This window comes from Mercenaria mercenaria, chromosome 12 (assembly GCF_021730395.1).
Source record: "Mercenaria mercenaria strain notata chromosome 12, MADL_Memer_1, whole genome shotgun sequence".
In the NCBI taxonomy this organism is placed as follows: domain Eukaryota; kingdom Metazoa; phylum Mollusca; class Bivalvia; order Venerida; family Veneridae; genus Mercenaria; species Mercenaria mercenaria.
In genome coordinates this window covers 12,380,021-12,406,584 of record NC_069372.1, presented here as the reverse complement: position 1 = coordinate 12,406,584, position 26,564 = coordinate 12,380,021, and the positions used below count along the sequence as shown (strand labels likewise).

General features: G+C 34.6%; 2 protein-coding genes across 2 annotated transcripts; one reads left to right on the top strand and one right to left on the bottom strand.

Annotated features, from left to right (window-relative positions):
• The first annotated feature begins 1,838 nt into the window (after window positions 1–1,838).
• On the top strand, window positions 1,839–5,619 carry LOC123534897 (glycoprotein-N-acetylgalactosamine 3-beta-galactosyltransferase 1-like). Its single transcript, XM_045317360.2, has 4 exons — window positions 1,839–2,024; window positions 3,077–3,172; window positions 3,430–4,082; window positions 5,033–5,619. The coding sequence occupies exons 1-4, from the start codon at window positions 1,919–1,921 to the stop codon at window positions 5,135–5,137; spliced, it is 960 nt and encodes a 319-aa protein (XP_045173295.1). The 5' UTR covers window positions 1,839–1,918; the 3' UTR covers window positions 5,138–5,619.
• Window positions 5,620–6,465: 846 nt separating this feature from the next.
• On the bottom strand, window positions 6,466–16,810 carry LOC123534535 (uncharacterized). The gene is made up of 10 exons (XM_053519237.1): window positions 16,341–16,810; window positions 14,989–15,192; window positions 13,970–14,194; window positions 12,049–12,246; window positions 11,335–11,463; window positions 10,672–10,893; window positions 9,416–9,619; window positions 8,576–8,776; window positions 7,888–8,073; window positions 6,466–7,505 (listed from the first exon to the last, which is right to left on the bottom strand). The coding sequence occupies exons 2-10, from the start codon at window positions 15,143–15,145 to the stop codon at window positions 7,438–7,440; spliced, it is 1,590 nt and encodes a 529-aa protein (XP_053375212.1). The 5' UTR covers window positions 15,146–15,192; window positions 16,341–16,810; the 3' UTR covers window positions 6,466–7,437.
• Between the last annotated feature and the right edge of the window lie 9,754 nt (window positions 16,811–26,564).

Sequence of the window (26,564 nt, the reverse complement as noted above, 5' to 3'; positions counted from 1 at the left end):
CAAATAGATCTGGAGGCATCCTTACATAGTTGACGTAGGAGCCAACATCTTCACGCCTGAGTTTTCTGTTGAGAAGTTGAGAGTATTTTCCCGACAATTGGTGCCTTCGGTTTACACTTCACCAAGATCCTAGGCCTTCTATTTCTTCGATCCTTCCTCTCTCTTCTATCATGCCCTATTCGTCCCTTGCTGTTGCTGCTGCCAACGAGTAACTATATAGGCATACGTGAAAATTGCCAATTCAGCATCTTCTTCATCTCTTGGATGCATAGCTCGTTCCTCTTCGGAATCTCTGGAGAGAATGAGAGGTTGAACCATGCCTCCTATTTATACTCCAATCGTGCTCAAAATGTGACAATCCTGATCAAATCATGGCCATAAATCGTAGGAGAGCTTAACAGAACGTGATAACGTGCGGGATCTAAATAGAACGTGACAAAACGTGATAGCATATCGTGGTAATCGTAAGAGAACTTGAGAGAACGTGATGAAAATCGTAGTAAATCTTGACCAGAATCGTGTTGGTTTCGTAACAAAACGCTACAGGTAGTAACAAAACGTACTGAGAGCGTAAGAAAGCGTAGGAAAGCTGAGTAATACTAAATGTATGCAATAAATCGTTGAACTCCGAGGTCTTTTAAATCGTGGACATCGTGGACAAGTGTAAACGCAGCATAAAATAGATGTTCGAATCCGTAGTCTATTTACGAGATATACACGACATCCAGTAATGTTTTTTATGTTATCTTATAAGATAGGAGTGAAATTGTGATTTGTTGTTTTGGCTGCGTTCTTCCAAAAGAACCTTCCCGCAGATTTTATTAACTGTCACAACAAGGGATTCAAGTGCTGTGTGACGACTGTAAAATGTTCCTCCTTACTTTGACTTAATGTTGTTATACTTTCTGTTTTGGGTCACTGAGAACATTCGTTGTGTGTGATAAAATTTCGTTTGAGCCGGTTCCAGGAGGCGTAAACGGTGTTGCACTCTTCATTACCTCGTGTGAACTGACTCAGTCCAACAGCGTCTGCTATTTTGTTACATGGTTGTGTTATGCTGCATGCGTCTGAATGACGCTTTCTCAACAAATTTTATTAACAAACAAACATAGCAACTTCATAGACTCTACTTCAACAGATTTTAATTCCGTTTGATTCATTTTCAGGCAATTCCCAGGATATAGGTGCGTTTTTCCGAAGATCACTTTTAACAGTGTCAGTAAAAGTCGACGCAACCTAAAACAGTAGATAACTTAAGTTCACTCATCTTCCGCACTGACGACTTTAAACTCGAATTCATGAAAAATATTCGAAAAACAAACTTTAAAATTCAAATTTAAATGACATTCACAAACAATATACTTGAATGAATTAATAACAGTATATTTTGAATGTAAAAATGATGTGAATTTTCAGGCGTCTACCCGCACTCTTACCTTTGTCAAATATTTTCTCCTTTTTATAACATCTTTTACTTCTTTTAACAATCGCTCTCAAAGGATTAAACGTGTAGCTGTCGCGGTATCAAATTTATATTGAATAATAATACAAAATTTACTGCATTATAACTAAGTTCAAACGGGACATTTGGGCTATATTGGGCGTTGCACACCACTTCCATTCAAATGTAAATAATTTATAAAAAGTGAAATTGAATTTTACGTGAATTTGATTCATATGCTAATGAACCGTAAACTTGTATTCAGTGGAAGACGGGCACCTAGTGTTTTCATATTGAATACTGTAATACGCAGACGGCTATTAAATCACCGACTTTTAAGGTTATTTTCAAAAAGAAAAAATTATGTTTTCTTTTCTCGTTTTCAGCAATCGTGTGTTTGTAAATGTATATATATTCATGACAAATAGGGAAGTTGATAAATAAATATGTAAATAATCATTTTGTTAATTCATTAAAATGAAAATGCGCAACATATTCTATCGGAGAAAAGGCAGAACAGGTGGAATTGGTTTTATTCAGTTTCTTGTACAAGTTGGAGTATATAGTTCTTTAGTTATAACAGGTAAGGGTAAAATGGGAAATACATAAGTTCAATGTGTTCATAGCTAAATGCATACATCTGTGTTAATAATACAGTATATATTCATCTAGCATATAACGTGGAATTATTAATATATTTATACATTATTCTGTATTTGTATATCACGTAAAATTTAAAATCGTTCAGATATATTCCAGTAATCGTGAACCTGCTTCCGAGATACATATAATCCTGTCCTCTCCATTTTTTACGAACACTATTCAGAATCTTCTAAATTCTTATAAAAGTTGGTTAATCAACTAACTTTAACATCCCTAGACGGCGGACAAAATTAGCAGACAGATATGTGGCCGTCGTTGGTCCCAAATGGTGGTACGATTTACCTAGCTATCCGAAAGACATTAAGTCTGAAGCCAGCTTTAGATCAATAGTCAGTTTCATGAACAATTATAAAATATCTGTAGTTATATAAAATAATATATATATGTCTTAATCTAAGTTCTAAAATCCTGTCCATATTTTGAATGTATATGTTTTAAATGTGTGTTATGTAGTTGTAAAGCACAATTGAATATTTTATAATTTTTGTGCTATATAAATGCCATGTATTTGTAATCAGATTTTGGTCAAACATTGTATTTGAATCTTTAGCATCTGATCATTTACACCTGTTTGTGCTCACTGAAGGCTTAATACAGGTTAGAATTTCATTGATCGTATTTAAAAAAAAATGTTTTTTCCTGTCCTTGTTGTCTAATCAAGATAGAGTTATTTTAGCATAAGTATATATTTCATAAACATAATTTGCCCGAGGAATGATATGAATATAAGAACTATTGAATACTATTTGTTATATATTTGCATTGACTATTTTATATTTAGTCAAAATTCATGAGAAAAATACAAGTTTGTAAACGATTAATGTTTCGATTGCTCGAACCCTGGAAACACCAAGTATTTCGCTTATTCCCTTGTGGCTTCGAGGGATTGGTGTTTAACTGATTGTTTTTTTTGTTTTTTTTTTGTTTGTTTCTTTTTTGTTCTCATAATTAATTACGGTATACTTATTTCAGGGTATCTGCTTGGCTCGACATTACCACACAGTGATAAATCAGATAATATTTCCATATATAATAATATTGAGATTAATAAAGATCAAAATAACAAAGGTAAGCGTTCGGTTATTTTTTTATGTGTTGTGTATTACTTTATGGCCTGTAATTGATTAAATGGTATTCAAACTGAAGACCGTTCTATTTCACGTGGAAGAAAATGTTTGGAACTATGTTTAAACTTCATATCCTTAATATTATTTAGTAAATTCAACCTAACTTTTCAAAAACGAATACACCGCTACTAATTTTCAATTTCAAACCAACACCATATAATCATAAAAAACATGTTTATGACTTTTGTCACTTTTCAGGAAAACATGAATCTGTGCCAAATAAAAACATCAAAGTGTTATGTTATATTGTGACCTCGCCGACATTCCTATGGACAAGAGCCGTACATGTAAAGAAGACATGGGGTTCAAGATGCGACAAAACACTTTATTTTAGTTCTGTAACTAATAATTCTTTTCCCGCCATTGGACTAAATGTTTCCGAAGGCCGAGAACATTTGACTGCAAAATCTCATCTAGCCTTTAGATACATTTACAAGCATTTCTTCCCTAAGTATGACTGGTTCTTAAAAGCAGATGATAATACTTATGTGATTGTTGAAAATCTGAAATATTTTCTTTCGGCGAAGGACAAGAATGCTCCCTTTTTCTTTGGACACCATTTTGATAGCGTTATTCAGGGTGGATATGCAAGTGGAGGTGCTGGCTATGTTCTGAGTCGAGAGGCACTTAGACGCTTGGCAGAGGACGGAAGTGATGACGTCATTTGCAGGCAAGATGGCGGCGCTGAAGATGTTGAAATAGGAAAGTGCTTGCATAATTTAGGCGTCATTGTAGGAAATTCGTATGATGTCGACGGAAAAAGTTTATTCCATTGTTTTGACCCTGCGGCTCATCTTACGGGGAATTTTCCATCATGGTACCTACGATATGATGCCGCTGGAGCACTTAAGGTATTCAGAACAAAACTCTTTGCTTAGCGACACATCCTTATATTTTACACAGGTTGTATTTGAAAACGATAAACTAACCTTAAGTCGTGCTTTCCTCAGAATCAATCATTATAATGATAGACACAAATAAAGAACGCTTCATGTACATTTAAGAAATAATAAATCCAAAATAGTGATTTTACGTTGAATAAAATCATTATTTTAGCTTTTGAGTATCTAATTCACGAGTGCGTGTCTGCGTGACATTGATTTTATTTAAAGGAAAGTCAATTTGATATACGATAATTCGATTCTAACACGACCCATCAAACATTTCCACCGCCTTGGTAGCCAAGTGGTAGAGCGCAGGCAGCTAGAGCTAGTGCGGGAGATATCAAAAGACGTGAAAAATGGTACTAGTATCTTCCTCGCCTGGCGCTCGGCATAAAAGGTTAGTTTTAGGAGCTGTCAGCCTTGTTTCAGTATATTTGACTCGGTGGAGTATCATGTCACGTGTCCACGGTGTGATGTTCTACTGAGGCAACCCTATAACGCAGATCATTGTGAATACTCTCACAAGCATGCACCGACGTTTATATTACTGAAAAACTGTTTGAAAAAAAAACTGCTAAATTGGATCACATACCCCCCCCAACAATTTTCCCTGTTTTCTTTGTAGGTTTACTTTATCATGTCACCGCTAAGCATTTTGACGCTACGATGTAATATATAAACAGCGATTTTATTGCTGCTAACACACAATTTCAAACTTCTTTGGTTAATACGGAAATAAATCGGGTCGTGTTAGGATAGAAATGTTAAATACTTTTAATAAAATGTAAATCAGAAACCTGAAGATTTATTAATAGCTATGTAAAATAAATGTAGTTGAGAATGTCAGAGGTACAGATAGTTTCATATTACACAAATTTAAGATTGTAAATGACAAATATATTAATGTTCTTTTTCAGGGAAAGAGGTATATGAGCAAAAACGCGGTATCTTTTCACTACGTAAAACCGGAGGCTATGTATGTATATGACTATTTCTTGTACAATGTGAATGTAAATAAATGAATTTACTGTTTAAAAATGTACATGACAGCTTAATTTGCTTAGACAACGTATAAGAATATCATCTATTTTAAACAAAGCATTTACGGTGTGTAGAAGGCTTGTCGATACACTGATATCATTGGTTTACAGTGCAAAGCTGTTTATAGATTTGTTAATATGAATATATGACAAAAAACAAACAACAAAGCAAGGACAGCATTTATTCAGAAGGTTTTATACATTACATGGCGATTGGTTGAAATGAGTTTAAGGTAGAATAGTTATCTTTAATATCAATCTTTGCTATTAACATTTAGCCTGCTAAATTTCTATAATGAACTTGACAATGTTCATCTTTCAGTTTGGACAGTACCATTAACTGTTAAAAGCTTACCAAAACTCTACTGACTAAATGGCAAACAGCGCAGACCATGATCAGCCTGCACGGATGTACTGGCTGGTCTTGGTCTGAACTGACCGCAAGGACAGAGCAGGCTAAGAGTTAAGCGTAAATATCCAGGATGTCATAACTAAACATGGTTCAACATCACTGAGTGTAATGTTGATTTGTATACTTTGATTTTTATACTTTGCAAGCTTAAAGAACATTAGTTTCTAAGGCATATAATTGCAAACAAGCACAGGTCACAACTTGTTTAGGAATATTTGAAATAAAGTAAAATTAAAAAAATGGGACACTTATAAAACACATGATAATCCACTTAATGTTTTAGGGATTTAAAATTTTGTACTTTACTGTGAATTCACAAAGTTGTCAGTATTACATAAGAATGTATGAGCCGTGCCATGAGAAAACCAACATAGTGGGTTTGCGACCAGCATGGATCCAGACAAGCCTGCGCATCCGCGCAGTCTGGTCAGGATCCATGCTTGCGCTTACGGTTTCTCCAATCCCAATAGGCTTTAAAAGCGAACAGCATGGATCCTGACCAGACTGCGCGGATGCGCAGGCTGGTCTAGATCCATGCTGGTCGCAAACCCACTATGTTGGTTTTCTCATGGCACGGCTCATGTATGATTAATACTATAACATCTCTTTCGTTTTTACATGTTGACCTAATTACCCCATCCAATTTATTTTCTATTTGTAAATTTTTATAGTTTAGGTCTTTCTGTTTTGAATAATGCTGTCTAAATAATATATAGTATCATTTTCATTGTTGTTACACAAAAGCAAATTGTTATATATTTCAGTAAGGAATAACATCAGAACCAAACCTTTTCTGCTTAAATAAATATTTGAAACTACCAACCCCTACTCCTTTGTGCATCTTACATCAGATTAAGGCTAATTTCGTCGAATCTAAATGCTTAAATGGTACATTAGTAGCCATATGTTAATGCTGACACTTAATTTTACACATATGTTTTCATCATGTTTATATTCATTTTTGATGTTAGAGCAACTGTAGGTCTTTGTAAGCCCTGGTCATTAAATTAGTCTGATAATTGTTTTTAAGTTTTTCAACCGACCAGAATTTTCAAAACGTTTTTCTGACTAACAGTTTTGTGAATTTGTACACTACTTTAATATATGTTTGGAATAGAAATATCTATATTCAGAAAGGTAATCGATTCTGACCGAAAACTGCATAACAGAATTCTGATTAAGTCAGTGCTAGGGGTTGTGAGGGGTGTTGCACTTTCCATTGACTCTGATTAACTAACTCAGTCGAACCGAGTCTATTATTACTGTGTTTGGCTGAACTCTATGATTATCAATAAGGAAATCTGAGTTGTCGCCCTTTCTTAAACTAAACAATTTCTGCACGTATCAACATCCAACGGGCGTTTCTGTGCTTTTTGGTGTAATCTCCGCAAATAATAGGACCAAGACTTCTAAATAAATAAAAGCAGGTAATCATAGTTAATTTCAAACAAACAGCTTTCTTTGTGAAGATAAATAAATGACTTTTTTTTCTTTAATTTAACAACTTTGAAAGATTTGCTTCAATAAAAAATGGCATTTCAAAGAACAGATACAAAAATAGGGCTTGTTTAATGCTCTTATGAAAGGTATCATACAGACTCTACTTCAAGACCTGTGAATACATGTAAAACAACATACAATAGTGTCAGAGTATTAAGTATTTGTGCCAAAACAAGTGGAGCTTTATGAAAGGTATCATACAGACTCTACTTCAAGACCTGTGAATACATGTAAAACAACATACAATAGTGTCAGAGTATTAAGTATTTGTGCCAAAACAAGTGGAGCTTTATGTGTAATATTCTATGCTATCAGTGAATATTAAACCAGTGGTAAGCGTTTCGGCCGTATCGTTCTGTTGAAATCTAGCTCACATATATCTCATTGCTGTAACGATGATAGAAACAGCCACCAAGATAGTTTTCTCGATTCTAGTTCCTATATCAAAAATAAAACAATTGAAAATAAATCATTTGGTAAATATACTTCAAACCATATATTCGTCTTGCTGTATGTAGTTGGAACATAAAAATAAATCATATTTTAATATCGTATCAGTGCCAGCAACAATCATTGTTGAATACCAATTCTTACTACCGTAGTTTCTTGGTTCTTCTATCGCTAACCACTCACTTTCGGTTATAACAACATAAACAGATATAAAAAATAGTGACATCAAATTTTTATCTATAATGCTTAAATACTGCTTACCATTTATATCAAATTTAGAAGAAATAATTAAAAATGAAATATCCAACAAATATTTATGAAAGAAGTTCATCTTTATACTTGACCAAAATGGAATTAGTCGTGTGCTAACCTTTGTTTTCTACAAACAGCAAATGATACTGTAGACTTCCAGCAGTTATTGCCAATAGTTGACCATCTTCATTTTCAATGTCTAGAATTCCAAATCTATTCAAGGTTTCTATCTTTTCCAACATCTCATTCAACGATGTCCTTTTTCTGTCACTTGCATGAAGTTCAAAAGAGACACGGAAGGGTTCTGTAATAAATATTTGCATAAAATAAACTGTCGAAAAAGATGGAACAATAGATAGATCACTGTAAAACAATGGGGCAGGTTGAAAATATGGTCCTATATGTATGTGTTTGTCGTGGCCCTTCCCCTCCGTTGACATTGTCTGAATATAGTATCTAATTATAAAAAATACCAACAGGTCTAATATCTCACCAATTAAATAGTTCAACAGACAATGATATATATCACGACATTTCCATTTTAAATTATCTCTTTCCCGGGTGGAATTGAGGAGGCTTCCAGATACGAAAATCTCCATTGTTTTGATATAACATATGAAAACACACGTAGAGGGTAGATTTTGATTTAAGAAATCAAATGCTTCACAGACGTTTTATAAAATTGATATAATTGTGTATACTTCCATGTGTATTTTGCAAAACAGATTAAGAGTACTTCTTTTGTGTGTATTTAACAGTTCCAGACTTTAGAAGTGGAGTATCAATTCACTAATGTTTCAAAATACCTTTCTCTAGTTGTATATTTCGAAAACTTTCCTCTGAATAACCAGTTTGACTAGACAACCCATGTCTGATCAATTTTTTAAACAACTTTTCTGATTTTACAACATCACTGTACTTGTCTGACAGCGAAAATCTCATCTGTATTAAAGGCACCGATTGTTCAGCCATTGTCTCAGGAACAGTAGAAGTTGTCGTTGTAATATCTGAAACATAAATTGAATTGGTTGTAAACTAAAATGCAAAATATTGTCTTAATAAAATATATAAAAAGATCCTTTAGAAGCAGGAGATGACTTTTAAATACTTATATGCTGCGTGTTCAAAGAACTGCAAACTTATTTCGAAAATAATTCCAGTTATCCATCTTTCTTATTTTCAAGTCACATGACGTGTGGGAGCAAGAAACGTGTTCAGTAAATTACATTGTGAAGTATCAATTACATAGTAATGTTTTCCTAAAATCATTTCTAAAGAATGATTTATTTATCGAAAATACAAAATATTAATAATAAATAAGGCTTTTTTCTTGATCTCTTTTTGATATTAAAATCTATATAAAAGAGTCAAGTTCACAAATTTCTTGTAAATAAATGAGCCGTGCCATGAGAAAACCAACATAGTGGCTTTGCGACCAGCATGGATCCAGACCAGCCTGAGCATCCGCGCAGTCTGGTCAGAATCCATGCTATTCGCTATCAAAGCTTATTGCAATTAGAGAAACCGTTAGCGAACAGCATGGATCCTGACCAGACTGCGCGGATGCGCAGGCTGGTCTGGATCTATGCTGGTCGCAAACCCACTATGTTGGTTTTCTCATGGCACGGCTCAAAATGATACTTCACCTTCTTCACAAATGCTAAACACTTCTATCTCACACAATTGAAGGAATGTTGGACGCTGTTCTTTTGCTTCAAGTTTTACATATTTTGTTGCGACATATGGATATATTCCAAATTCCGCTATCCTTTCGACAGGACCGTCAGTGTATCCATAGCTGGTCCATGTTGTCATCATGAGAAACAATTCAATAGCGTAGTTATCTTCCTCTTTAAGATAAGGATGACAACTTTATTATCAATAATATCTAATATTTGAATCTACTTTGGCATTACAGAGGCATCGTAATATACTTTGATAAAGCAAAGGTCTTAAATAGAGATGAATAAGAAAGCCCCGAGCTTTGTATGACTATTTTTGTGAAAGCTCAAATTTTCTAGAGATCACGAAAGAAGTTAGGATCTTATGATTGGCGTTCATACTGCCGCAAGCCGATGCTATTGATTATATTAACCACATTGTACAGATAAAACAACGGTTTGGCTACCAGACTAAACAGCATATTAAATGTTTAAATTAGACTGAATTTCCTTATCGACAGAAGGTGTGTCATAAAAACGAATTCAAACTTGTTATGTCCTCGTCGACATTTTATCTCACTATTTACAAGAATATAAGAGAAGGATCAATGGTTAGATGATAATGGAGGAGGTTCTCTTTTGCCGAAAAATAGCCTAAAACTGAAGGTCTCTAAACGGAGTAAATTCCAAGTTTTCTTTCAAACAAAAATATTGTTTTATCGAACTGCAGGCAATATTTACAATTTATTCATTATCCAAGAAATACCTGGCGTATATGAAAATAATTTTATATGGGAAACTTTAAATTTTAACCATTGCTGTTTAAAAAAATCTGAAATATTCAATATGAGCACAACTGTCGACCCAAATAGAAAAAAATACCATGAAAGAAGCTGGGCATATGGTTAAAATATATTTGTTGTTCTTGAGTGTGTTTTGAACAGAATAATAAATGTGTTTCTTAAAGATTAATTGACTATAAAAGATAAACATTCTGGTAGCAAACAATGTATGTTTTTTTTCTAATTATATTCAATTAGAAAATTTTCCGAATGGTGTAGGCCATATAAGTTTTAAGTGAACCTTGTTCTTCGTATACTTGACCATTTTCCTAGTTGAAATCACTTGTGTGTTTTATGTCATTTATCGCCATTCTAAGAGCACCATACGTTAATGGCTTTTCAGTGTTTTTTCTCACAGAGCAAGGAGGAATGAGTCAATTAGCCTTTATGTTTTCTTACCACAGCAGTCCAGTCTTTTGTAAACATTGACACCAGTAAGATTATATTCATCACCGAGATCTAACATCACGTAGGGTTTTATTGCCTTCTGGGTGGAAAAACAGGTGGCTCCAAGTAGGACATTCTGATTGGTATCTCCGTCTATGACATTACTGGGCTGCCAGCTCTTATGGTGAATACTTGACGCTTCAATTTGTTTCCCAACAGCAACATTATACGTGCCTTTATATACATAATTTGTTCTAATTTTAACTATGGTTAGATGTAATTAAAACAAGTATATTTGCTTAATACCATGTGCAATATTATTTTTTTTTCGTAGTGTTCATCAAAAATAACATTATTAGATACGAATAACTACCAGAAGATACTGTTACAAATAGTAAGAAATTATTATATTAAACGCTTTGTAATGGTGCATCTTTACTTAGATTCCCATATATGCTTGAATTAGTATATAATATAAAGTGTTTTTTAAAAGAAGATAATTTTCAGTTTGTGGTTAATACATAGTTATTTATCATTAATTTAGTCTATGTAGTAGGTTCATCTCCAGCGCTGCCATAGCCGGTCTCCTGACCGACCAGCCAGTCAAGAGTAAAATCATCCTTTAAGTTGGACTGTAAAGCAATTTTGCAAAAACGTTCTGTATAGTTAACTTACAACTTTCACAGTCAACTCCACCAAAGCCGTCTGCACAAGCGCACGTGTAGTTTCTGCAGTTATCTAGATCGTCACAGTGTATGACGGAACAATTGCCTCCATTTTGACAGGGGTCGAATTTACATACAGCTATAACAGAAGTTCAGAGGTAAGTTTATGAAAAAATGCAATGTTAAAAGGATAATTTGATAGTTTGTATCTCCTTAACAAAGACATATCTCCAAACTTCTTAATATCAGACAAATTTTGATACATTTTTGTTACATTTTTACTGTAGTAGTACTACAGTAGTAAAACATTTAACTTTTCATTCCCTATTGCTGTTTTATATACTATAACGAGTCTGAATGGCATTGGCATTTACAAACAATAAACACATGGTACATACTTTCTAGAATGTTAAGGATGTTTTGAAATATTTTTGAACTATGGAGTTATTGCTCATTCCTTTAAAAATGATAATGTTGTCGTTTTATCTATTTAAAGTGTATCTTAAATAATTCACTGTTTAGTGTTTATAATGAACGAAACAAAATCAGAAATGATTTCGTGTTTTACGTAATCGGGTACTTGTATTAAAACCCATTGCTTATAGTCGCAATCTTGTTGTCACCGAAACACTCACAATCTCAAATTCATTATCTCTATAAAGTTCATTTCACCCTTTATATTCAGAGCAACTATATAAATCATTTTCTCATTACAAAGCTATACCTATCTTTCCAAACACTTCAACTTCACACAAGTGAAAAACTCCCCATCCTTTTCGTATCAGTTCTATGAATCTTGCTTCTGTGTTTATTGGAAGATAGATATTTTGGATATCTTCTATTTGACCCGCAACCTCGCTTGCGTTGATCATTGTTCCTAATGAGGTTCCTACTTTCAGTAGAACATCATGCGTGTCATAACCTTTGAAAGAAAAAATAACTATTTTAAGTTAAAATTCATAACACACAGTAAGCCCTGTGTGCGATATTTCACTAAAATGCATTGTTTAAAACGGAAACAAATACAATTGTAATACTCTACTAAGAATTCATTTACACTTTCTGCTATTTAGATAACTTTCTTTTTCAACAACCTTTTGACCTCGGAAATTGTTTTCAGCATAAGGTATGGTACGTATATGTTAAAAAACATACCGCTTTCTCCTTTCATGCTGACCCACCCCCACCCCTACGCAAAAAAAAAACAACAACAAAAAACAAACAAACAAAAAAAACACCACTCCCACTCCCTCCCTCCCAGTAAATAATAAGGTCTATGTGTTTATGTCAGTAGATCTATTTTACATTTATTAATAAGTGCATCATACATTTCAAGTAAACTTCAGCTCAAGGGGCCTCCGTGGTCGAGTGATTAAGGTCACTTACTTCAAATCACTTGCCCCTCACTAATGGGGGTTCAAGCCTCATTCCGTGCATTGAATTCTCCATGTATGGAAGCCATCCAGCTGGTTAACGATAAATCGGTGGTTCGACGCAGGTACCCGCTCGTAATGAAATTATGCACTGAGGGTCTTACTCCACCATTAAAGTTGGGAAGTCGCCATATGACCTATAATTGTGTCGATGCGACGTTATACCTAACAAAAACGTTATTCATCTAAGCCACCAGAGAAGTTACCATTAACAAGGGTTATCTACTGATTTTACCACAATTTGACCCTGACCCTGTAATGGGTTTCGCAACTTCACAAACTAAAGGTAAGTAATTGAAAACATTTTACAGATTTTGAAGTGGTTTATCCCGGCTGTCAGAATTTCTTAGAATAATGATAGGCCTAACACCTACAGAGGTGGTTTTGCACCCTGCTTTTCTGTCTAGGTTTGGTAAAATGAGTTTGTGCGGATCAACCTTAATATCCTTTCAAATTTATTTAAGAAATAAATTATAGGGAAAGAATGCTTTAATACTAATTATGCACGATGGGTGGTTATACGTCGGGCGTAATAATTTCAAGAGGGCGCAGCCCGGGTGAAATTTTTTGAACGACGTATCACCACCCGAGTGTATAAATAGTGTTAAAACACGCTTGTACTATAAATTATTTCGATTCTAATATGCCCTTAATCTAAGACAGTAGATAAAATATAGAAGCGCTGTTTCTTAGTCGCAACAAAAATGTTGACGTCACCGCACGTTAATGTGACGTCATTCTAGCATAAGAGTGTTTTAACAGAGACAAACACATTAGAATATGCGTTATAGTCTTAACATTGCAACACCACACACACCTAGATGAAAATGTGTGTTTACAGCATGTGGAGTTTTTGTTAAGACACGATTACTTTTCTGTTAAATACCTTTTAAAATGACAGTTACAACAGATTCATGCATGCTACCATATAATATGAATGAAGCTGTTGTAGGCCTACATATACCGTATTTGACGGGACAATTGTAATAAAACATAGTTTTAAAAGTACTCAACATGACCAAAATGAATAGCATATTTATTTATTTCTGGATATTTTGTAGAAGTTTCTCTGTTATTTTGATTATGTGGAGTACATCTTGTGGCAAGTTGTTCATCAAAGCCTGTTCGTTTACTTTCTTATTGTATGTTACTTTCTCTATTATATTGTGTAATTATTAATTATTATCTAGGGAAGGCAGTAAACAGACTTACTACAGCAGTCGAGCCGGTTGTATAATCTCACTAAAAATATCACATAGATACCAGCGAGGTCCACTCGCCACCAAGGATTGTCCTCTTCTGCAGTGTAGAAGCATGACCCTTTGAGCATATTTTGTTCGGTAATACCGTCAACAGCTAGACTTTGATCAAAGAGATTTTCTGAATTTATTGAAGACATTTGAGAAGTCTTTCGAAGAGCAACATTGGTAGCCTCATCTGAAATAGATTTTAGATTCTAAAATGAAATATGTAAATGGCGTTGAGTCTACAAAAAATATACTGTTACTACATGGCATAAATTACAGGAATTCCGACTATCCATTTGCCTGATACGGGGATGTCACTAATATTTCTACAAGGTTAGATAAAATGCCTTTACCTGAGAAACGAAAGGAAAAATTGAAAAAAAAGTTTAACCATTTATCTTAAAATAGCAAGTATTTTGAAGTTATCAGTGGAATATTCCACTAGGAATGATCTAAATTGGCCGAAATTGTCTGTCAGAGCCTTTGCAAGACACATCAGAAGTTTTCACCCTAAACAATATTTGAACATGTGATGATCATGTAATTCATGTAATAAGACACGTGTTGTACGCAAATTTTTATTCAAATAAGTCGTTAACGCTAGAAAACAAACGTACCTGAAGGTTCTCTGACTGGCACAGGCAACCTGAACCTAATTGTTTAAAAACCTTGTAAAATTCATATTGAATACTATTTTCTGACATCTTATGAACTAAAACCCAGCAGAAAAGAATGTTTTGATATATCGATACAATACATAGAGGTTATATGCCCGTGGAATAATATCACGAGGGCGTAGCCCCTGTGAAATATTACACGCGGCGTAAAAACGATTCGGAGTGTGGAGCCAAGTAATACGTCGTGGCGACTTCAACATGGCGGTTTTAGATGAAAATATGCATGTCTTATTGTATATTAAAATTATGTGTAGTCCATCAATTATTGTGTTTAATGGCGTCATGCAAAATGCATCATCAGTTTTACCTTGTATTCCATAAACTTCGACTTCACAGAGAGGGTAATAGTCTGCTGTACCATCCTGGTGCAACTCTACATATCTAGCTCGACTGTTACTCGGCAAAAACAGGTCACGAACATGTCTTAGGTGGTCAGTTATATCTATATAATGAGGAATTCCCATAGCTTTTTCTTGAGTTCCTGTCTTTAGATTTAGATCATCAGTTGTGACTGTAAGATAGATTAAGGTACAATAAAAATCTTAATCAAGATTGAATACTTTCAAGGCAGGGACTTTATTGGCTTAAGTCATGTTTTTGTAATTTAGTGTGCTATAAATACAGTAGATTGAGCAATATTAGTGACTGTTTTATTTTCGCTAATATTTGCGAAAACCACCACTTGCGAATTACATTTTTTCGCGAATATTATTCTACATCATTTCTTAATTCATTAACACAGAGTTTTGTGAATTCTTAACACCGCGAATATCGCCGATTACCATGATTCGCAATTATATTTAAAAAATGGCCCAGCCAAAATTGAAGAAAATAGTTTTCTTGCATTTAATAAAGTATAGTGGCTTATTTCTGACAACTTTGCGTTGTTATGCGATTGTTTACGAAATATCTCGGTCTGTAAACGTAAGCTCTACCTCTTTTTTTGAGGCAAGTTGCAACAAAAGTCAGTTATATTTCCATTGGCACTTATTGCCTTAAGTAAAAAAATAAACATTTATAGGGAAAGAGGTTAGACTGTTTTTACATTATATAACCGTCTTTACGGCCGTGTTAAAATTAAGGTTGTTTTTTTTTCATAGTACTGCGCTTCAATATAGTATCTGCCAGAAAACAGTACAAAATCCATTTCTTTTTTACTATTTCCTGTCTGCGCATGATGTTCTGGTACCCAGCTGCACCAAACGTGCGTTGGCTAGTTGGCATGTTGCGATGGAAACCTAAGCAAAGACAAAAGACTTTTCATTTTGACAAGTTGATGTGATAACGTTTTGGAGTTCTAGCCCTGGTTAATAATACAACTTGTGGGCCGGTCCTTTTTGGCTATGTTTTGTGAATGCGCAGTTGTTATATTTGAAAGTAAAGAATAAGCAAAACAGTTTTGCTAAACCTGAAGACAATAACAAATAACAAAAAGCTAAAACATGCAAAGCTCTGTAGAAACAAAATTTCAAATCACATCACTCATCCTTCAACGTGTTGCAGTATTACTTTGGCTTTCTAGATGTGTAGCAACTTAAGCACGTACGCAAGGACGCCAATAAGGTGACAGAAATCGGCAGCAAGGGAGAGAGAGAGAGAGAGAGAGAGAGAGAGAGAGAGAGAGAGGGTGGGGGGAGAGAGAGAGTATTATTTGCCTACCTTTTTCACATTGTTCTACATCACAGTATTCCCATGCTACATTAGGATCAGTAGTAAAACACCATGGTTTCTCGACCTTGCGACCTAAATATAAATGCTTATTGCCTAGTTGATGAATACGAATAACGCCACTGCAGTAATTGTTTCCTCTTAAAAAGAAGTAATTCCAATGGTTGTACGGGTATATGTTGTCCCAGTACTTACAGGTTCTGCCGTTGACTGTTCTGCTACTTTTACCTCGATATGTCGATGGTGTTGTATAACAGTCTTCTTCTTCAAGAGCTAAATGAACAAAATGCTATAAGACATTTACACGTTTGCAGTAAGTCGAGGTACTTTTCATGTCCGAGCGGGGCAGAAAATATTTCATCAACAGAGTGGTATAAAAGAACCAACATTTTATTCGGCTTAAATTTGTTTGTTAACTTCGGATGAAAATATCATTAAATATGAAATAATCTGCAGACAGAACAATGTATCCGATAAAGGACACACGTGGTTTGGTTTTATGTTTAATTTAAGCTAAATTATTATTGTTTGTTGGGTTTAACGTAGCACCGACACATTTGTAGGTAATATGGCGAGATTAAATTTAAAAGAAGAAAACATATCATATACCATGAAATCAATCTCTTAAATCAGATTGTACCGGTCACGATATATCAGAATTCATCAAAACATGAGTAAGTACTGTAAAACCAGAAATTTTCGCGAGTGTTTAATTTTAGCTATATCCGCGAGGCTCCATATCTCGCGAAAATTAATTCTCTCGTAAATATTCACCGTTAATATAATTCAAATTCATGTATGATACGTTTTTAACAAAGTCGCGAATATTAAACCTCACGAGCGTACTCAAAATTTCAACTTCGCGAAATTTTGACACAGCGAAAATATATGCTTTTACAGTATTTAAGTATATGAAGTACCGTCTAATTCCTTGTATCGCATTTTTCACCAAGCTTTTCTTACTAACGCTTGTGGTACACTACTAGTATGTACAAGTCACGTGATAAAAGGTGATTAATGGTTTCGGAGTCTAATCATCAAAACACAAAAATATTTGATAAACAAACAACATCTTTAACCAACAATCTACCTGACCATTACATGTTCTGCAATACTGTCCCGTACGATGGATACTTAAAATAATCTAAAAAAATGCCCGCCTTTACAAAAATGAAATTTGTAAAGAAAAAAAATTGCTAAGTTCTACCTAGCTGTGTGTAATTTCAACACTGGGGTATAATTGCAAATGCACCTAAATGAAGATATGTTACAGTTCTTTGAAAATGATGTTTTAAATGCGTTTAATTGTCCGAAAGTGTAGCCCCTTTTTGCAATCAATTTCCGAAAATCAATGTATATATGAGCCGCGCCATGAGAAAACCAACATAGTGGCTTTGTGACCAGCATGAATCCAGACCAGCCTGCGCATCCGCGCAGTCTGGTCAGGATACATGCTGTTCACTAACCGTTTCTCTAATTGTAATACTAGTAGGCTTTGAAAGCGGACAGCATGGATCCTGACCAGACTGCGCGGATGCGCAGGCTGGTCTGGATCCATGCTGGTCGAAAAGTCACTATGTTGGTTTTCCCATGGCACGGCTCATATCAATATGTTGACAACTGTTTTGTAGAGTAATATACCTGTTTGATATGATGTAAAATGTTCATGTGAAACAACCCTTCCTTTTCATGATTTGCTTTTGTTTAAAATAAGGACGTGTGCTGTGTAAAGCACCTACGTGCACGGCGGATTGATTTTAGCAAAGTAAATGGGTCGTAGTAGATCTTACCGAAATCATCACAACAATCCTTTGCAAGGTATACTCTGATATGAAAAATTGTGTATATATCACCAAGATCCACTTGCCACCAGGAATTTCCTTTCTTTTCAATATTGATGCAAGAATCGTTTGCCACATACTGGTCTGTATTACCATCAACAACTACATTGGAATCGAGCTGTGTTAAATGTGATTGTAACGTTTCCTTTCGAAGAGCAACATTTGTAACAGCATCTGCAAAATATACTTCTAAAAATGTATACTAAGTGTTGTTTTTTTTGTTGTTGTTGATTTTTTTTCAATCAATCAGTAGTTACTGTTAAATAAAGCGTACAGAGACATGGAATAATCTGCAATGTCTCGACCCCTCGCGTCCACTTTTCTTCACCTTATAGTACTCATCCGCAGCAAGAAAACATAGTTTTATGTGTTACGATATTTGGCATTGTAGTAATTGTAAATAATATCTGTACATGAAAGAGGGAATACATCTATTACATTTTTTATTTACACAGTTTATTTGTCGTGTAACCGGGTCTGCTGTGTTCGTGTCCTCGCCCCAGAGAATCAAAATGAATTTAAACTGCCGTTTTATTGTTTGTCTTTGCCTTTGTGTCAAAAAGACACAGCAAAAATGGCTACAACACGAGATTTAATATCCGCCAAACCCGCCCGCGTACTTCGGTAGAGAGAGCGCCAATCTACGGATCGTGGGGTCGTAAGTTCGATCCTCGGGCGGGCCGTATGTTCATTGTGTCTGAAATCATTCGTCCTCCACATCTGATTTATGTGGGGAAGTTGGCAGTTACTTGCGGAGAACAGGTTTGGACTTGTACAGAATACAGGAACACTGGTTAGGTAACTGTCCGCCTTTATCTAACTGAAATACTGTTGGAAAACGGCGTTAAACCCAAAACAAACAGAAAAATTAATATCTGTTGACAGGAAAGTTTGTCAGTAGAATTACAGTTCGCATTTTCGCCCATTAAGTTTCATTATTTCTCCTAAAATGGGATGTGTCCTGAACAAGAAGAAATGACAAACCAACAGTTTTAGTACTAATATGCTCTTTGTGTCTTAGAAATGAAATTGCTGGAATCTGATAAAAAATAATTTCATTTCTTGAAAAGAAGGATATGGATGATAGCAAATATAATATCCCACACACAGATGCAAGAAAATAAATAAAAAAAATCTGAGCAAAACTGTATAAAACGATAAAATATTCAGGTCAGAATATGTATGTACATGTATGTTAGTAAGACTTGACGTAGCAATATTCTCTTATCTTTTAAAACTTATCCTGACAGAGTATACAAATGATCATCGTTTAACGAAATCAATAGAGAATCTTAATTATTCATGGTTTTAAGCCTGGATTATGAAAGCTTCCCAAATTAGAGGATTTTCAATCGACTGATCAATGTCAAAAAGATGAATAAGGTCGTGTAAAATGATACCACTTCTGTGAATATTAAAATTGTTTGTTTAAGCAATGATAGTTCGCTGTTCGTTTTGTAAAGTTTCTAAACTATTTTTAAAAGATATTCTACACTGTCAAAGTTCATTTCAGTTTGTTTCAAGAATATGATTTAACTTGTGGGGTGGGGGGTGAGGGGTTCTTACCCTCTGTCCACTCTGTCCCATTAGTATCGTCAGTTACAGCTAACACTGAAATGTATATCATAGATAATCATAATCTATCACTGAAGTTACTTTAAGGTGTCCATATTTTGTATCCATTTAGAAAATGATGGTAAGAAATATCCCTGTACAAAAAAAAGAGGAGCATTTGAAAAGTAGTGGCAACAGTCCAGTATTTTCACCAGTTGCACGTGCACCGACAAGTGTGGCATATCAGTGGAAAGAGGATTGATTTTTCTGTCCAACTGATCGGAAATGGCACTAAAATCACGTGCAAAAGCACATTTAATTAGCAGTTGAAATAAATGTAATATATCAAACCGGCTGAAAGAATGGCTGAATCTAGCTGCAATTTTCGCGAAGAGCAGAGGCTGTATTGTAAGATGCGCGGACTGCTTGACATTGGCGCATCAGAAATTAAAACTGACTTAGACAAAGTTTACAAGGACAGTGCGCTGCCATACCGTACTTTTGCTCCATGGGTATCTCTCTTTAAAGAGGGGAGAACCAGCACCAAAGATGAGGCCCGCCCTTGGCGCCCACTAATTGCTATGTCGGACAAAGACATTGGTGATGCGAAAGTAATAATCGAGAAAGATGCACAGACCAGATAGGGGAAATGTCGGACCTTAATTCGTCAGCGTCTGATTTTAAAAGAAAGTCTAAACCTGCGTAATGTGTGTGCACGCTAGATACCTCATTTATTGACCCCTGAGCAAAAGAGGGAGAGTGTATAAAAAAAAAACGTTCGCCCTGCTCGTCAAATATAAAAAGCAATAAATGTAGGCGCATAAAAGAAATTGTTATAGGTGATTAAGACTTAGCTGTACTTTTTTAAGCCTGATAATAAAGAAAATAATAAAATGTGGGTAGGTGCAAATAACGAGAGGCCCGTTTTTGCTCGTCAGAGCTTTAGTCGGGTTGTGTAGGCCCTGTTCTTTGACTCAAATGGAATTATGGTTCGAATCCCTGTTCCTGAACACAGTAGTGTTACTGGTACATTTTACAAGGAAAATGTCCTCTTCTTTTCTCGACCACTACACAGCAAAGCGCCCAAAGACATGGGTGCGCGGCATCAAGCTGCTACATGACAACACCCCGCGCATCGTTCAGCCGTATTACAGGACTACCGCAAAGAGAATTATATTGTTGTTTTACCACACCCATCATATAGCCCTGATCTCTCCCCTAGTGGTGAATTTTTGTTGAAGCCATCCATTAAATCATTTACGTGAATGCCGCTTTGAAACCCGCAGCGCAGTACCAGTGTATAAACAGTATACCTAAAGGGCGCTTCCAAAATGCATTTTCTGAGCGACTTTTGCGCCTGGAAAAGTGTGTACAATCAGGTGGAGATTAAGGTATCACACAGTCACTTCTTGGGAAATGACTGAGTATGGATAGCCCGACACTGTTGCCACTACTTTTCAAACGTTCCACGTATAGTTCATTTCTGCAGGTAACGTTGAGTACCCAACATATCATGGTTTGGTTTTCTTGTATTGATTACAACCATATTAATAAATGTTTCTTGCAGTTATAGAATTGATTACCTTATTAATCAATGTTTCTTATTGGATTCATACCAAGCTTAAGCATCCGCCATTCCGTACGTTACTCAATTCAGGACAAACTGTTTCTTCCTTTCCTTTGTTATAATAGATACATTCAAATAGCAATTTACTTTTAATGTATTTATGGATATGCCACTATTTGTCTAAGGTTTCTGTCAATTTGAAGATTTTAATCACAACTAATTTCTCGTTGTTTAATCACAAGTTCTAATGATGCAATACTTCACAGCTTAATTAATAAAAATTAATTTTTATAAACATGATAAAAAAACAAATTAATGTCATAACATTTATAAATGTAGAACTGTGTATTTTTTACAAAATATGATTCAACTTTTTAGCTTGAATAGCATATAAACAATAAAAGTTAACATAAATCTTACCTCCTGTACCGTTTGTAACGGCCGCGACAGCTATAACTAGATGTAACACTGAAATTTATACGGAATATATTAGCTAGGATATGAGCCGCGAATTTACAGTAATCGGCGGCTTTAAATCCCGTTTCATTTTCTTGTTGAGCACATTCACAAAACTGACATAGAAAAAAGGGCCAATTCGACTTTAAGATTCCTACGTGACCCCCAGTTTAGATTACTTCAAATGTACTAAATTGAAAATATGTACAATTTCTACATATAGTTTATGCAAATAGTATATGAGTTAACAATACTATGCATTAGGTGTAAACTTGAGGTAAAATATCTAGTAAAAGAAGGTCTTTAAAATTGTTTCAAGATTGTTTTTTTTAAATTTGCAAACCTTACAAAGAACACAAAGATTTAGCTTTCCATTTTAAAATATGGTTTTAAAAAGTATAATCTCTGATTGAAATTACCTGAGAAAATATGAAGAGTTGTATATTCTCCGGTGTTCATTTTATTTCTTTTATTTGATGTATCCAAGAAAGTTCACATTTTTTCCATAACACAAGAGGAAATTTAAACAGCACTAGACTCTTAACACTATTTGTAAAATAACAGGTAAGAAAGATTTTTAAAGAAGACTTTTAGGGTTATAAATAAATTAGTTAATTTAGTATGTATTGATTTTTATTCTCGTCACATAAACGCTCGCTAGAAAAGAATGTGCCTGGTAATTGTCTATACTTATTTTATAAATCTGTCATGTATATTACAATATACGCTTATAAAGCTAGACCCCATCCGTATGGCTCTACGGGAGAGCGCAGAGCTACGGATCTTGCGGCCGTGAGTTCGATCAACGGATGAGGCAAATGTTCTCCATGATGTTTTGATAAAAAACATTGTGTCTGAAATCATTCGTCCTCCACCTCTAATTCATGTGGGGAAGGTAGCAGGTATTTGCAGAGAACAGGTTTGTACTGGTACAGAATCCAGGAACACTGGTTATGTTAACTGCCTGCCGTTAAATAACTGAAATACATGTACTGTTGGAAATGGCGTTAAACCAAAAACAAACAAAATCTTTTATATCTAGAAAAGTGTGTGCCTGGTAATATTATACACTTATCATATAATTCTATCATATATTATAATGTGCTCGTTTTAAACTACTCATTAATACAGGTTTGGAAAAAAAATATTTCGTTTGTTAAAGTATATTTCAACCCCACCAATACATTATTTCTTCAAATTATGCCTTCATAATACAAATCATTATTTCGGAGTATCGATATGAAAATGTAACTCCGGACTGTTAAAATGTATGAATTGTGAAAAGGTCTTTAGACCAATTACATTACGTATAAAGTTTCCAGTCATATGTAATTATTGTATAATTTTAATTTTAGACAAATTTGTTAATTACGTCAGATGTTGTTTTTAAAAAGAAACACGTTTCAAAATAGTACATGTCGTTTGGTAAACAAAAAAGTTTCAAAGTTTCAAAGTTTATTTATTAAATCCAGAAGGTCATTAGACCCATGTGGCACAGATTAGCAACGTCAAACAATACGAATTTGAAATAAGATACACACAATGATACCTACTAAGACTAACATATCTATCGCAGAATATATTAATACTTTACAGTAATATAACGTATGCATCTTGTACAATGATATTGGTAGATTATACATGTAGTTAGGATAAACAACTGTTTAGGCTACAAACTAAAACCTTATTAAGCTTATTTTAAGAACAAGAAATAAAAGTGGTATGCAACGTTGTACCAAAAATTCAATATGGCCGTTAAGATGGCCATCAGAGAGTACAAATTATCATCGTGGTGTAATTAATCAGTCATTCTTATTTTTAATAACACTAAACTGTATTCCAACATGCAACTGCCATGCACACATATTTGACAATAAGATATATGATTCAAATTCGCATAATTCAAATATATAACCAAAATATATTTTCAGACAACAAATGTTTCTATCATAAAAATATATCGTTTAATGATTTTCTCAGAATAATATTGAAAGATCTGTTATATATATCTTGGATGAAATATGTCAAACTTATAACACAAACAGACAAATAAATTTAAACAAGATCTGTACCATCGTTCCGCCCATCTTGTCCGAAAAACGAAATGACAAGGTTGACAGATGGCAAATCCGTTTGGATGATGTGGCACTACATTCTAACACGACCTAGATACTCAATTCTGTAAACAAATTCCCAACAAATACAAAGACGGATTTTTTTACTTTTGAAATAATTGTATGATAAAAATACTATCTACATATATTCACTATGGTAAATATAGTAAGCTACCTCTTATTTGAAAAGCTTTTTCGATGTGACATGCGAGATTTTTTACGAGTTTGGCATCTTCTGAGTTTATAAGTTGTACAAATTTATACATACTAGGTCTTTTCCAAAATATTCCTGGGATAAACTTTTTTCTTAGATCATTATATGAAACACATTCAATAACGAAGTTCAAACAAATGTGTTTGATGGAAGGAGGCTCAGAATTTACTCCGTTTAGAGACCTTCAGTTGTTAGGCAAGTTTGGGGCAAAAGTGAAACTTCTCCTTTACATTACTGAAATTCATTATAAACATAACTTTGTTTTGTTTAACATGACATTTAATGTTTAAAGCATACATTTTTGTATATCAATATCATATAATTATCCAAACACCTGTAAATAACGCAAAATTTGATGTACACTAGGTTTATTATAACATCGTAATCAATAATTATCTGAAAACTATACTAGTATTAGATCTGCATTCAGAACAAAGCCTTCAGAATGACACGAAACCATAGTGCTTGGTATCAAACTTCCGGTCTATATATGTACTTTATTACAATTAATATTGTTTATTTAGGCCATTTTCCCGAAAAAGAATGTGTTTCCCCTAAAGTTTCGGACACAACTGTATAATTATACAGCATATTTGATTTGTATACCTATATCTGCTTGTACATGTATTCTTGCAATTACAATTGATGAGTTCTCTATAGCTATTAAGAGATTCAAGAAATGAGCCGCGCCATGGGAAAACAAACATAGTATGTTTGCGACAAGCATGGATCCAGACGAGCCTGCGCTACCGCGCAGTCAGGAGCCATGCTGTTCGCTTTCAAAGCCTATTGCAATAAGAGAAACCGTCAGCGAACAGCATGGATCCTGACCAGGCTGCGCGGATGCGCAGTCTGGTCTGGATCCATGCTGGTCGCCAAGGCACTATGCTGGTTTACTCATGGTGCGGCTGAAATGTTCTCCAGCATGGAAACCAAAACCCCTAGCGAATACGGACACTTATTTTTCGATGTTATCAACTTCTACAGAAAGTCAACTTGATAGCTACGAGTTTTAGCATTAACAGGTAGGTTTGTCCTGGATACAAACTGTATATGCGAAATTTTAGAGAAATCTGTGTAGCATAAAAGTGGATTTGAGTTTGGCAAAAATATGCCACTATAACTGTCATTGATCTAATGGTCACGACTGATTTCGTAGATCCTGGATGTGCAGCAGATTGTATTGTTTTGTTTTGAATTTACACAGAGTTATGAGCTTCATTTAGAATACACTATCTTCAGCAAGAACATGCCTTTTCCAGCAGCATACAATTCATGAAAGTGTACGAATGTTTTAGTTGTTACGTTACATACAAGTGGACAAATTGTCGGTCACAACTTTAGTTGCAGCACATGGTTCTTATAACAAAACTGTCTCATACTGAATATGTCTTACATTTCGAAAATTTATTTTATTTGTTTGTATTATTTTTTTCAAAATATTTTACTAGAATTCATTGATATAATGTCATTCTAGTCATGAAGTGGCATAAATTCAAGATATGAGCCGCGCAGTCTGATCAGGATCCACGCTGTTCGCTTTCAAAGCCTATTACAATTAGAGACACCGTTAGCGAATAGCATGGACCCTGACCAGACTGCGCTGATGGGCAGGCTGGTCTTGATGCATGCTGGTCGCAAATGTACTATGTTGGTTTTCGCATGGTGCGGCTCATACAGGTATCTGCTTTAACGGAAAGCCTTGTGAGTTACATTTCTAAAGCCGTATGTCATTGGTGTGATACAAATAGAGAGTTCTCCTGCTCTTGTGAGATTTAAGACACCTTAAAGTAGTTATATGTATTTTTTGTGCTTTCATATTTCGGAACATCTTTACAATTTTCAGACTTCGATCCGAGGCATTGCCTTGTTCAACAATATATTCTATTACTTTAAATGACCTGTATGTTTCCACACTTATTATCACTTTTGTTCCTGTTTTTAGCTATTTAACAAAACTTTCTGTTTATATGCATTGTATTCATAATGACGATATATTTTGTCGATTGAAATTCCATACAGTGTCATATAAAATTTCAACTTAGGCAATCAGACTTAAAGACATGATCTTCCAAGTTCACGGGATTTTTAGGAGATTGCAAATTAAATCAAATTAAATGCAGTTGAAGTCAAATTGACTGTATTTTAACGAGAAAACATGAACAAGATTATATATAAAGAAATACTAAAGACAGTTACCTACTTCATCGCCATATAAAGAAATAGTAGAGACAGTTACCTACTTCATCGCCATATAAAGAAATAGTAGAGACAGTTACCTACTTCATCGCCATATAAAGAAATAGTAGCTACTTCATCGCCATATAAAGAAATGGTAGAGACAGTTACCTACTTCATCGGCGTTAATAAATAAATACTAAAAGCAGTTACTTAGTACTTAATCACCTTATATAAAGAAATAGTTGGAACAGTTACCTACTACATCGCCGTATATAAAGAAATACTAGA

Bases quoted from the DNA above. Each gene is read 5' to 3' on its own strand.
- LOC123534897 (XM_045317360.2), top strand. From the start codon at position 1,919: ATGAAAATGCGCAACATATTCTATCGGAGAAAAGGCAGAACAGGTGGA. The intron at 2,025-3,076 runs GTAAGGGTAAAA...TACTTATTTCAG, and splicing joins TAGTTCTTTAGTTATAACAG to GGTATCTGCTTGGCTCGACA. The intron at 3,173-3,429 runs GTAAGCGTTCGG...GTCACTTTTCAG, and splicing joins TAAAGATCAAAATAACAAAG to GAAAACATGAATCTGTGCCA.
- LOC123534535 (XM_053519237.1), bottom strand. From the start codon at position 15,145: ATGGGAATTCCTCATTATATAGATATAACTGACCACCTAAGACATGTT. The intron at 12,247-13,969 runs GTAAGTCTGTTT...TTTCTTTCAAAG, and splicing joins CAACCGGCTCGACTGCTGTA to GTTATGACACGCATGATGTT. The intron at 9,620-10,671 runs GTAAGAAAACAT...CTTATCTTAAAG, and splicing joins CAAAAGACTGGACTGCTGTG to AGGAAGATAACTACGCTATT.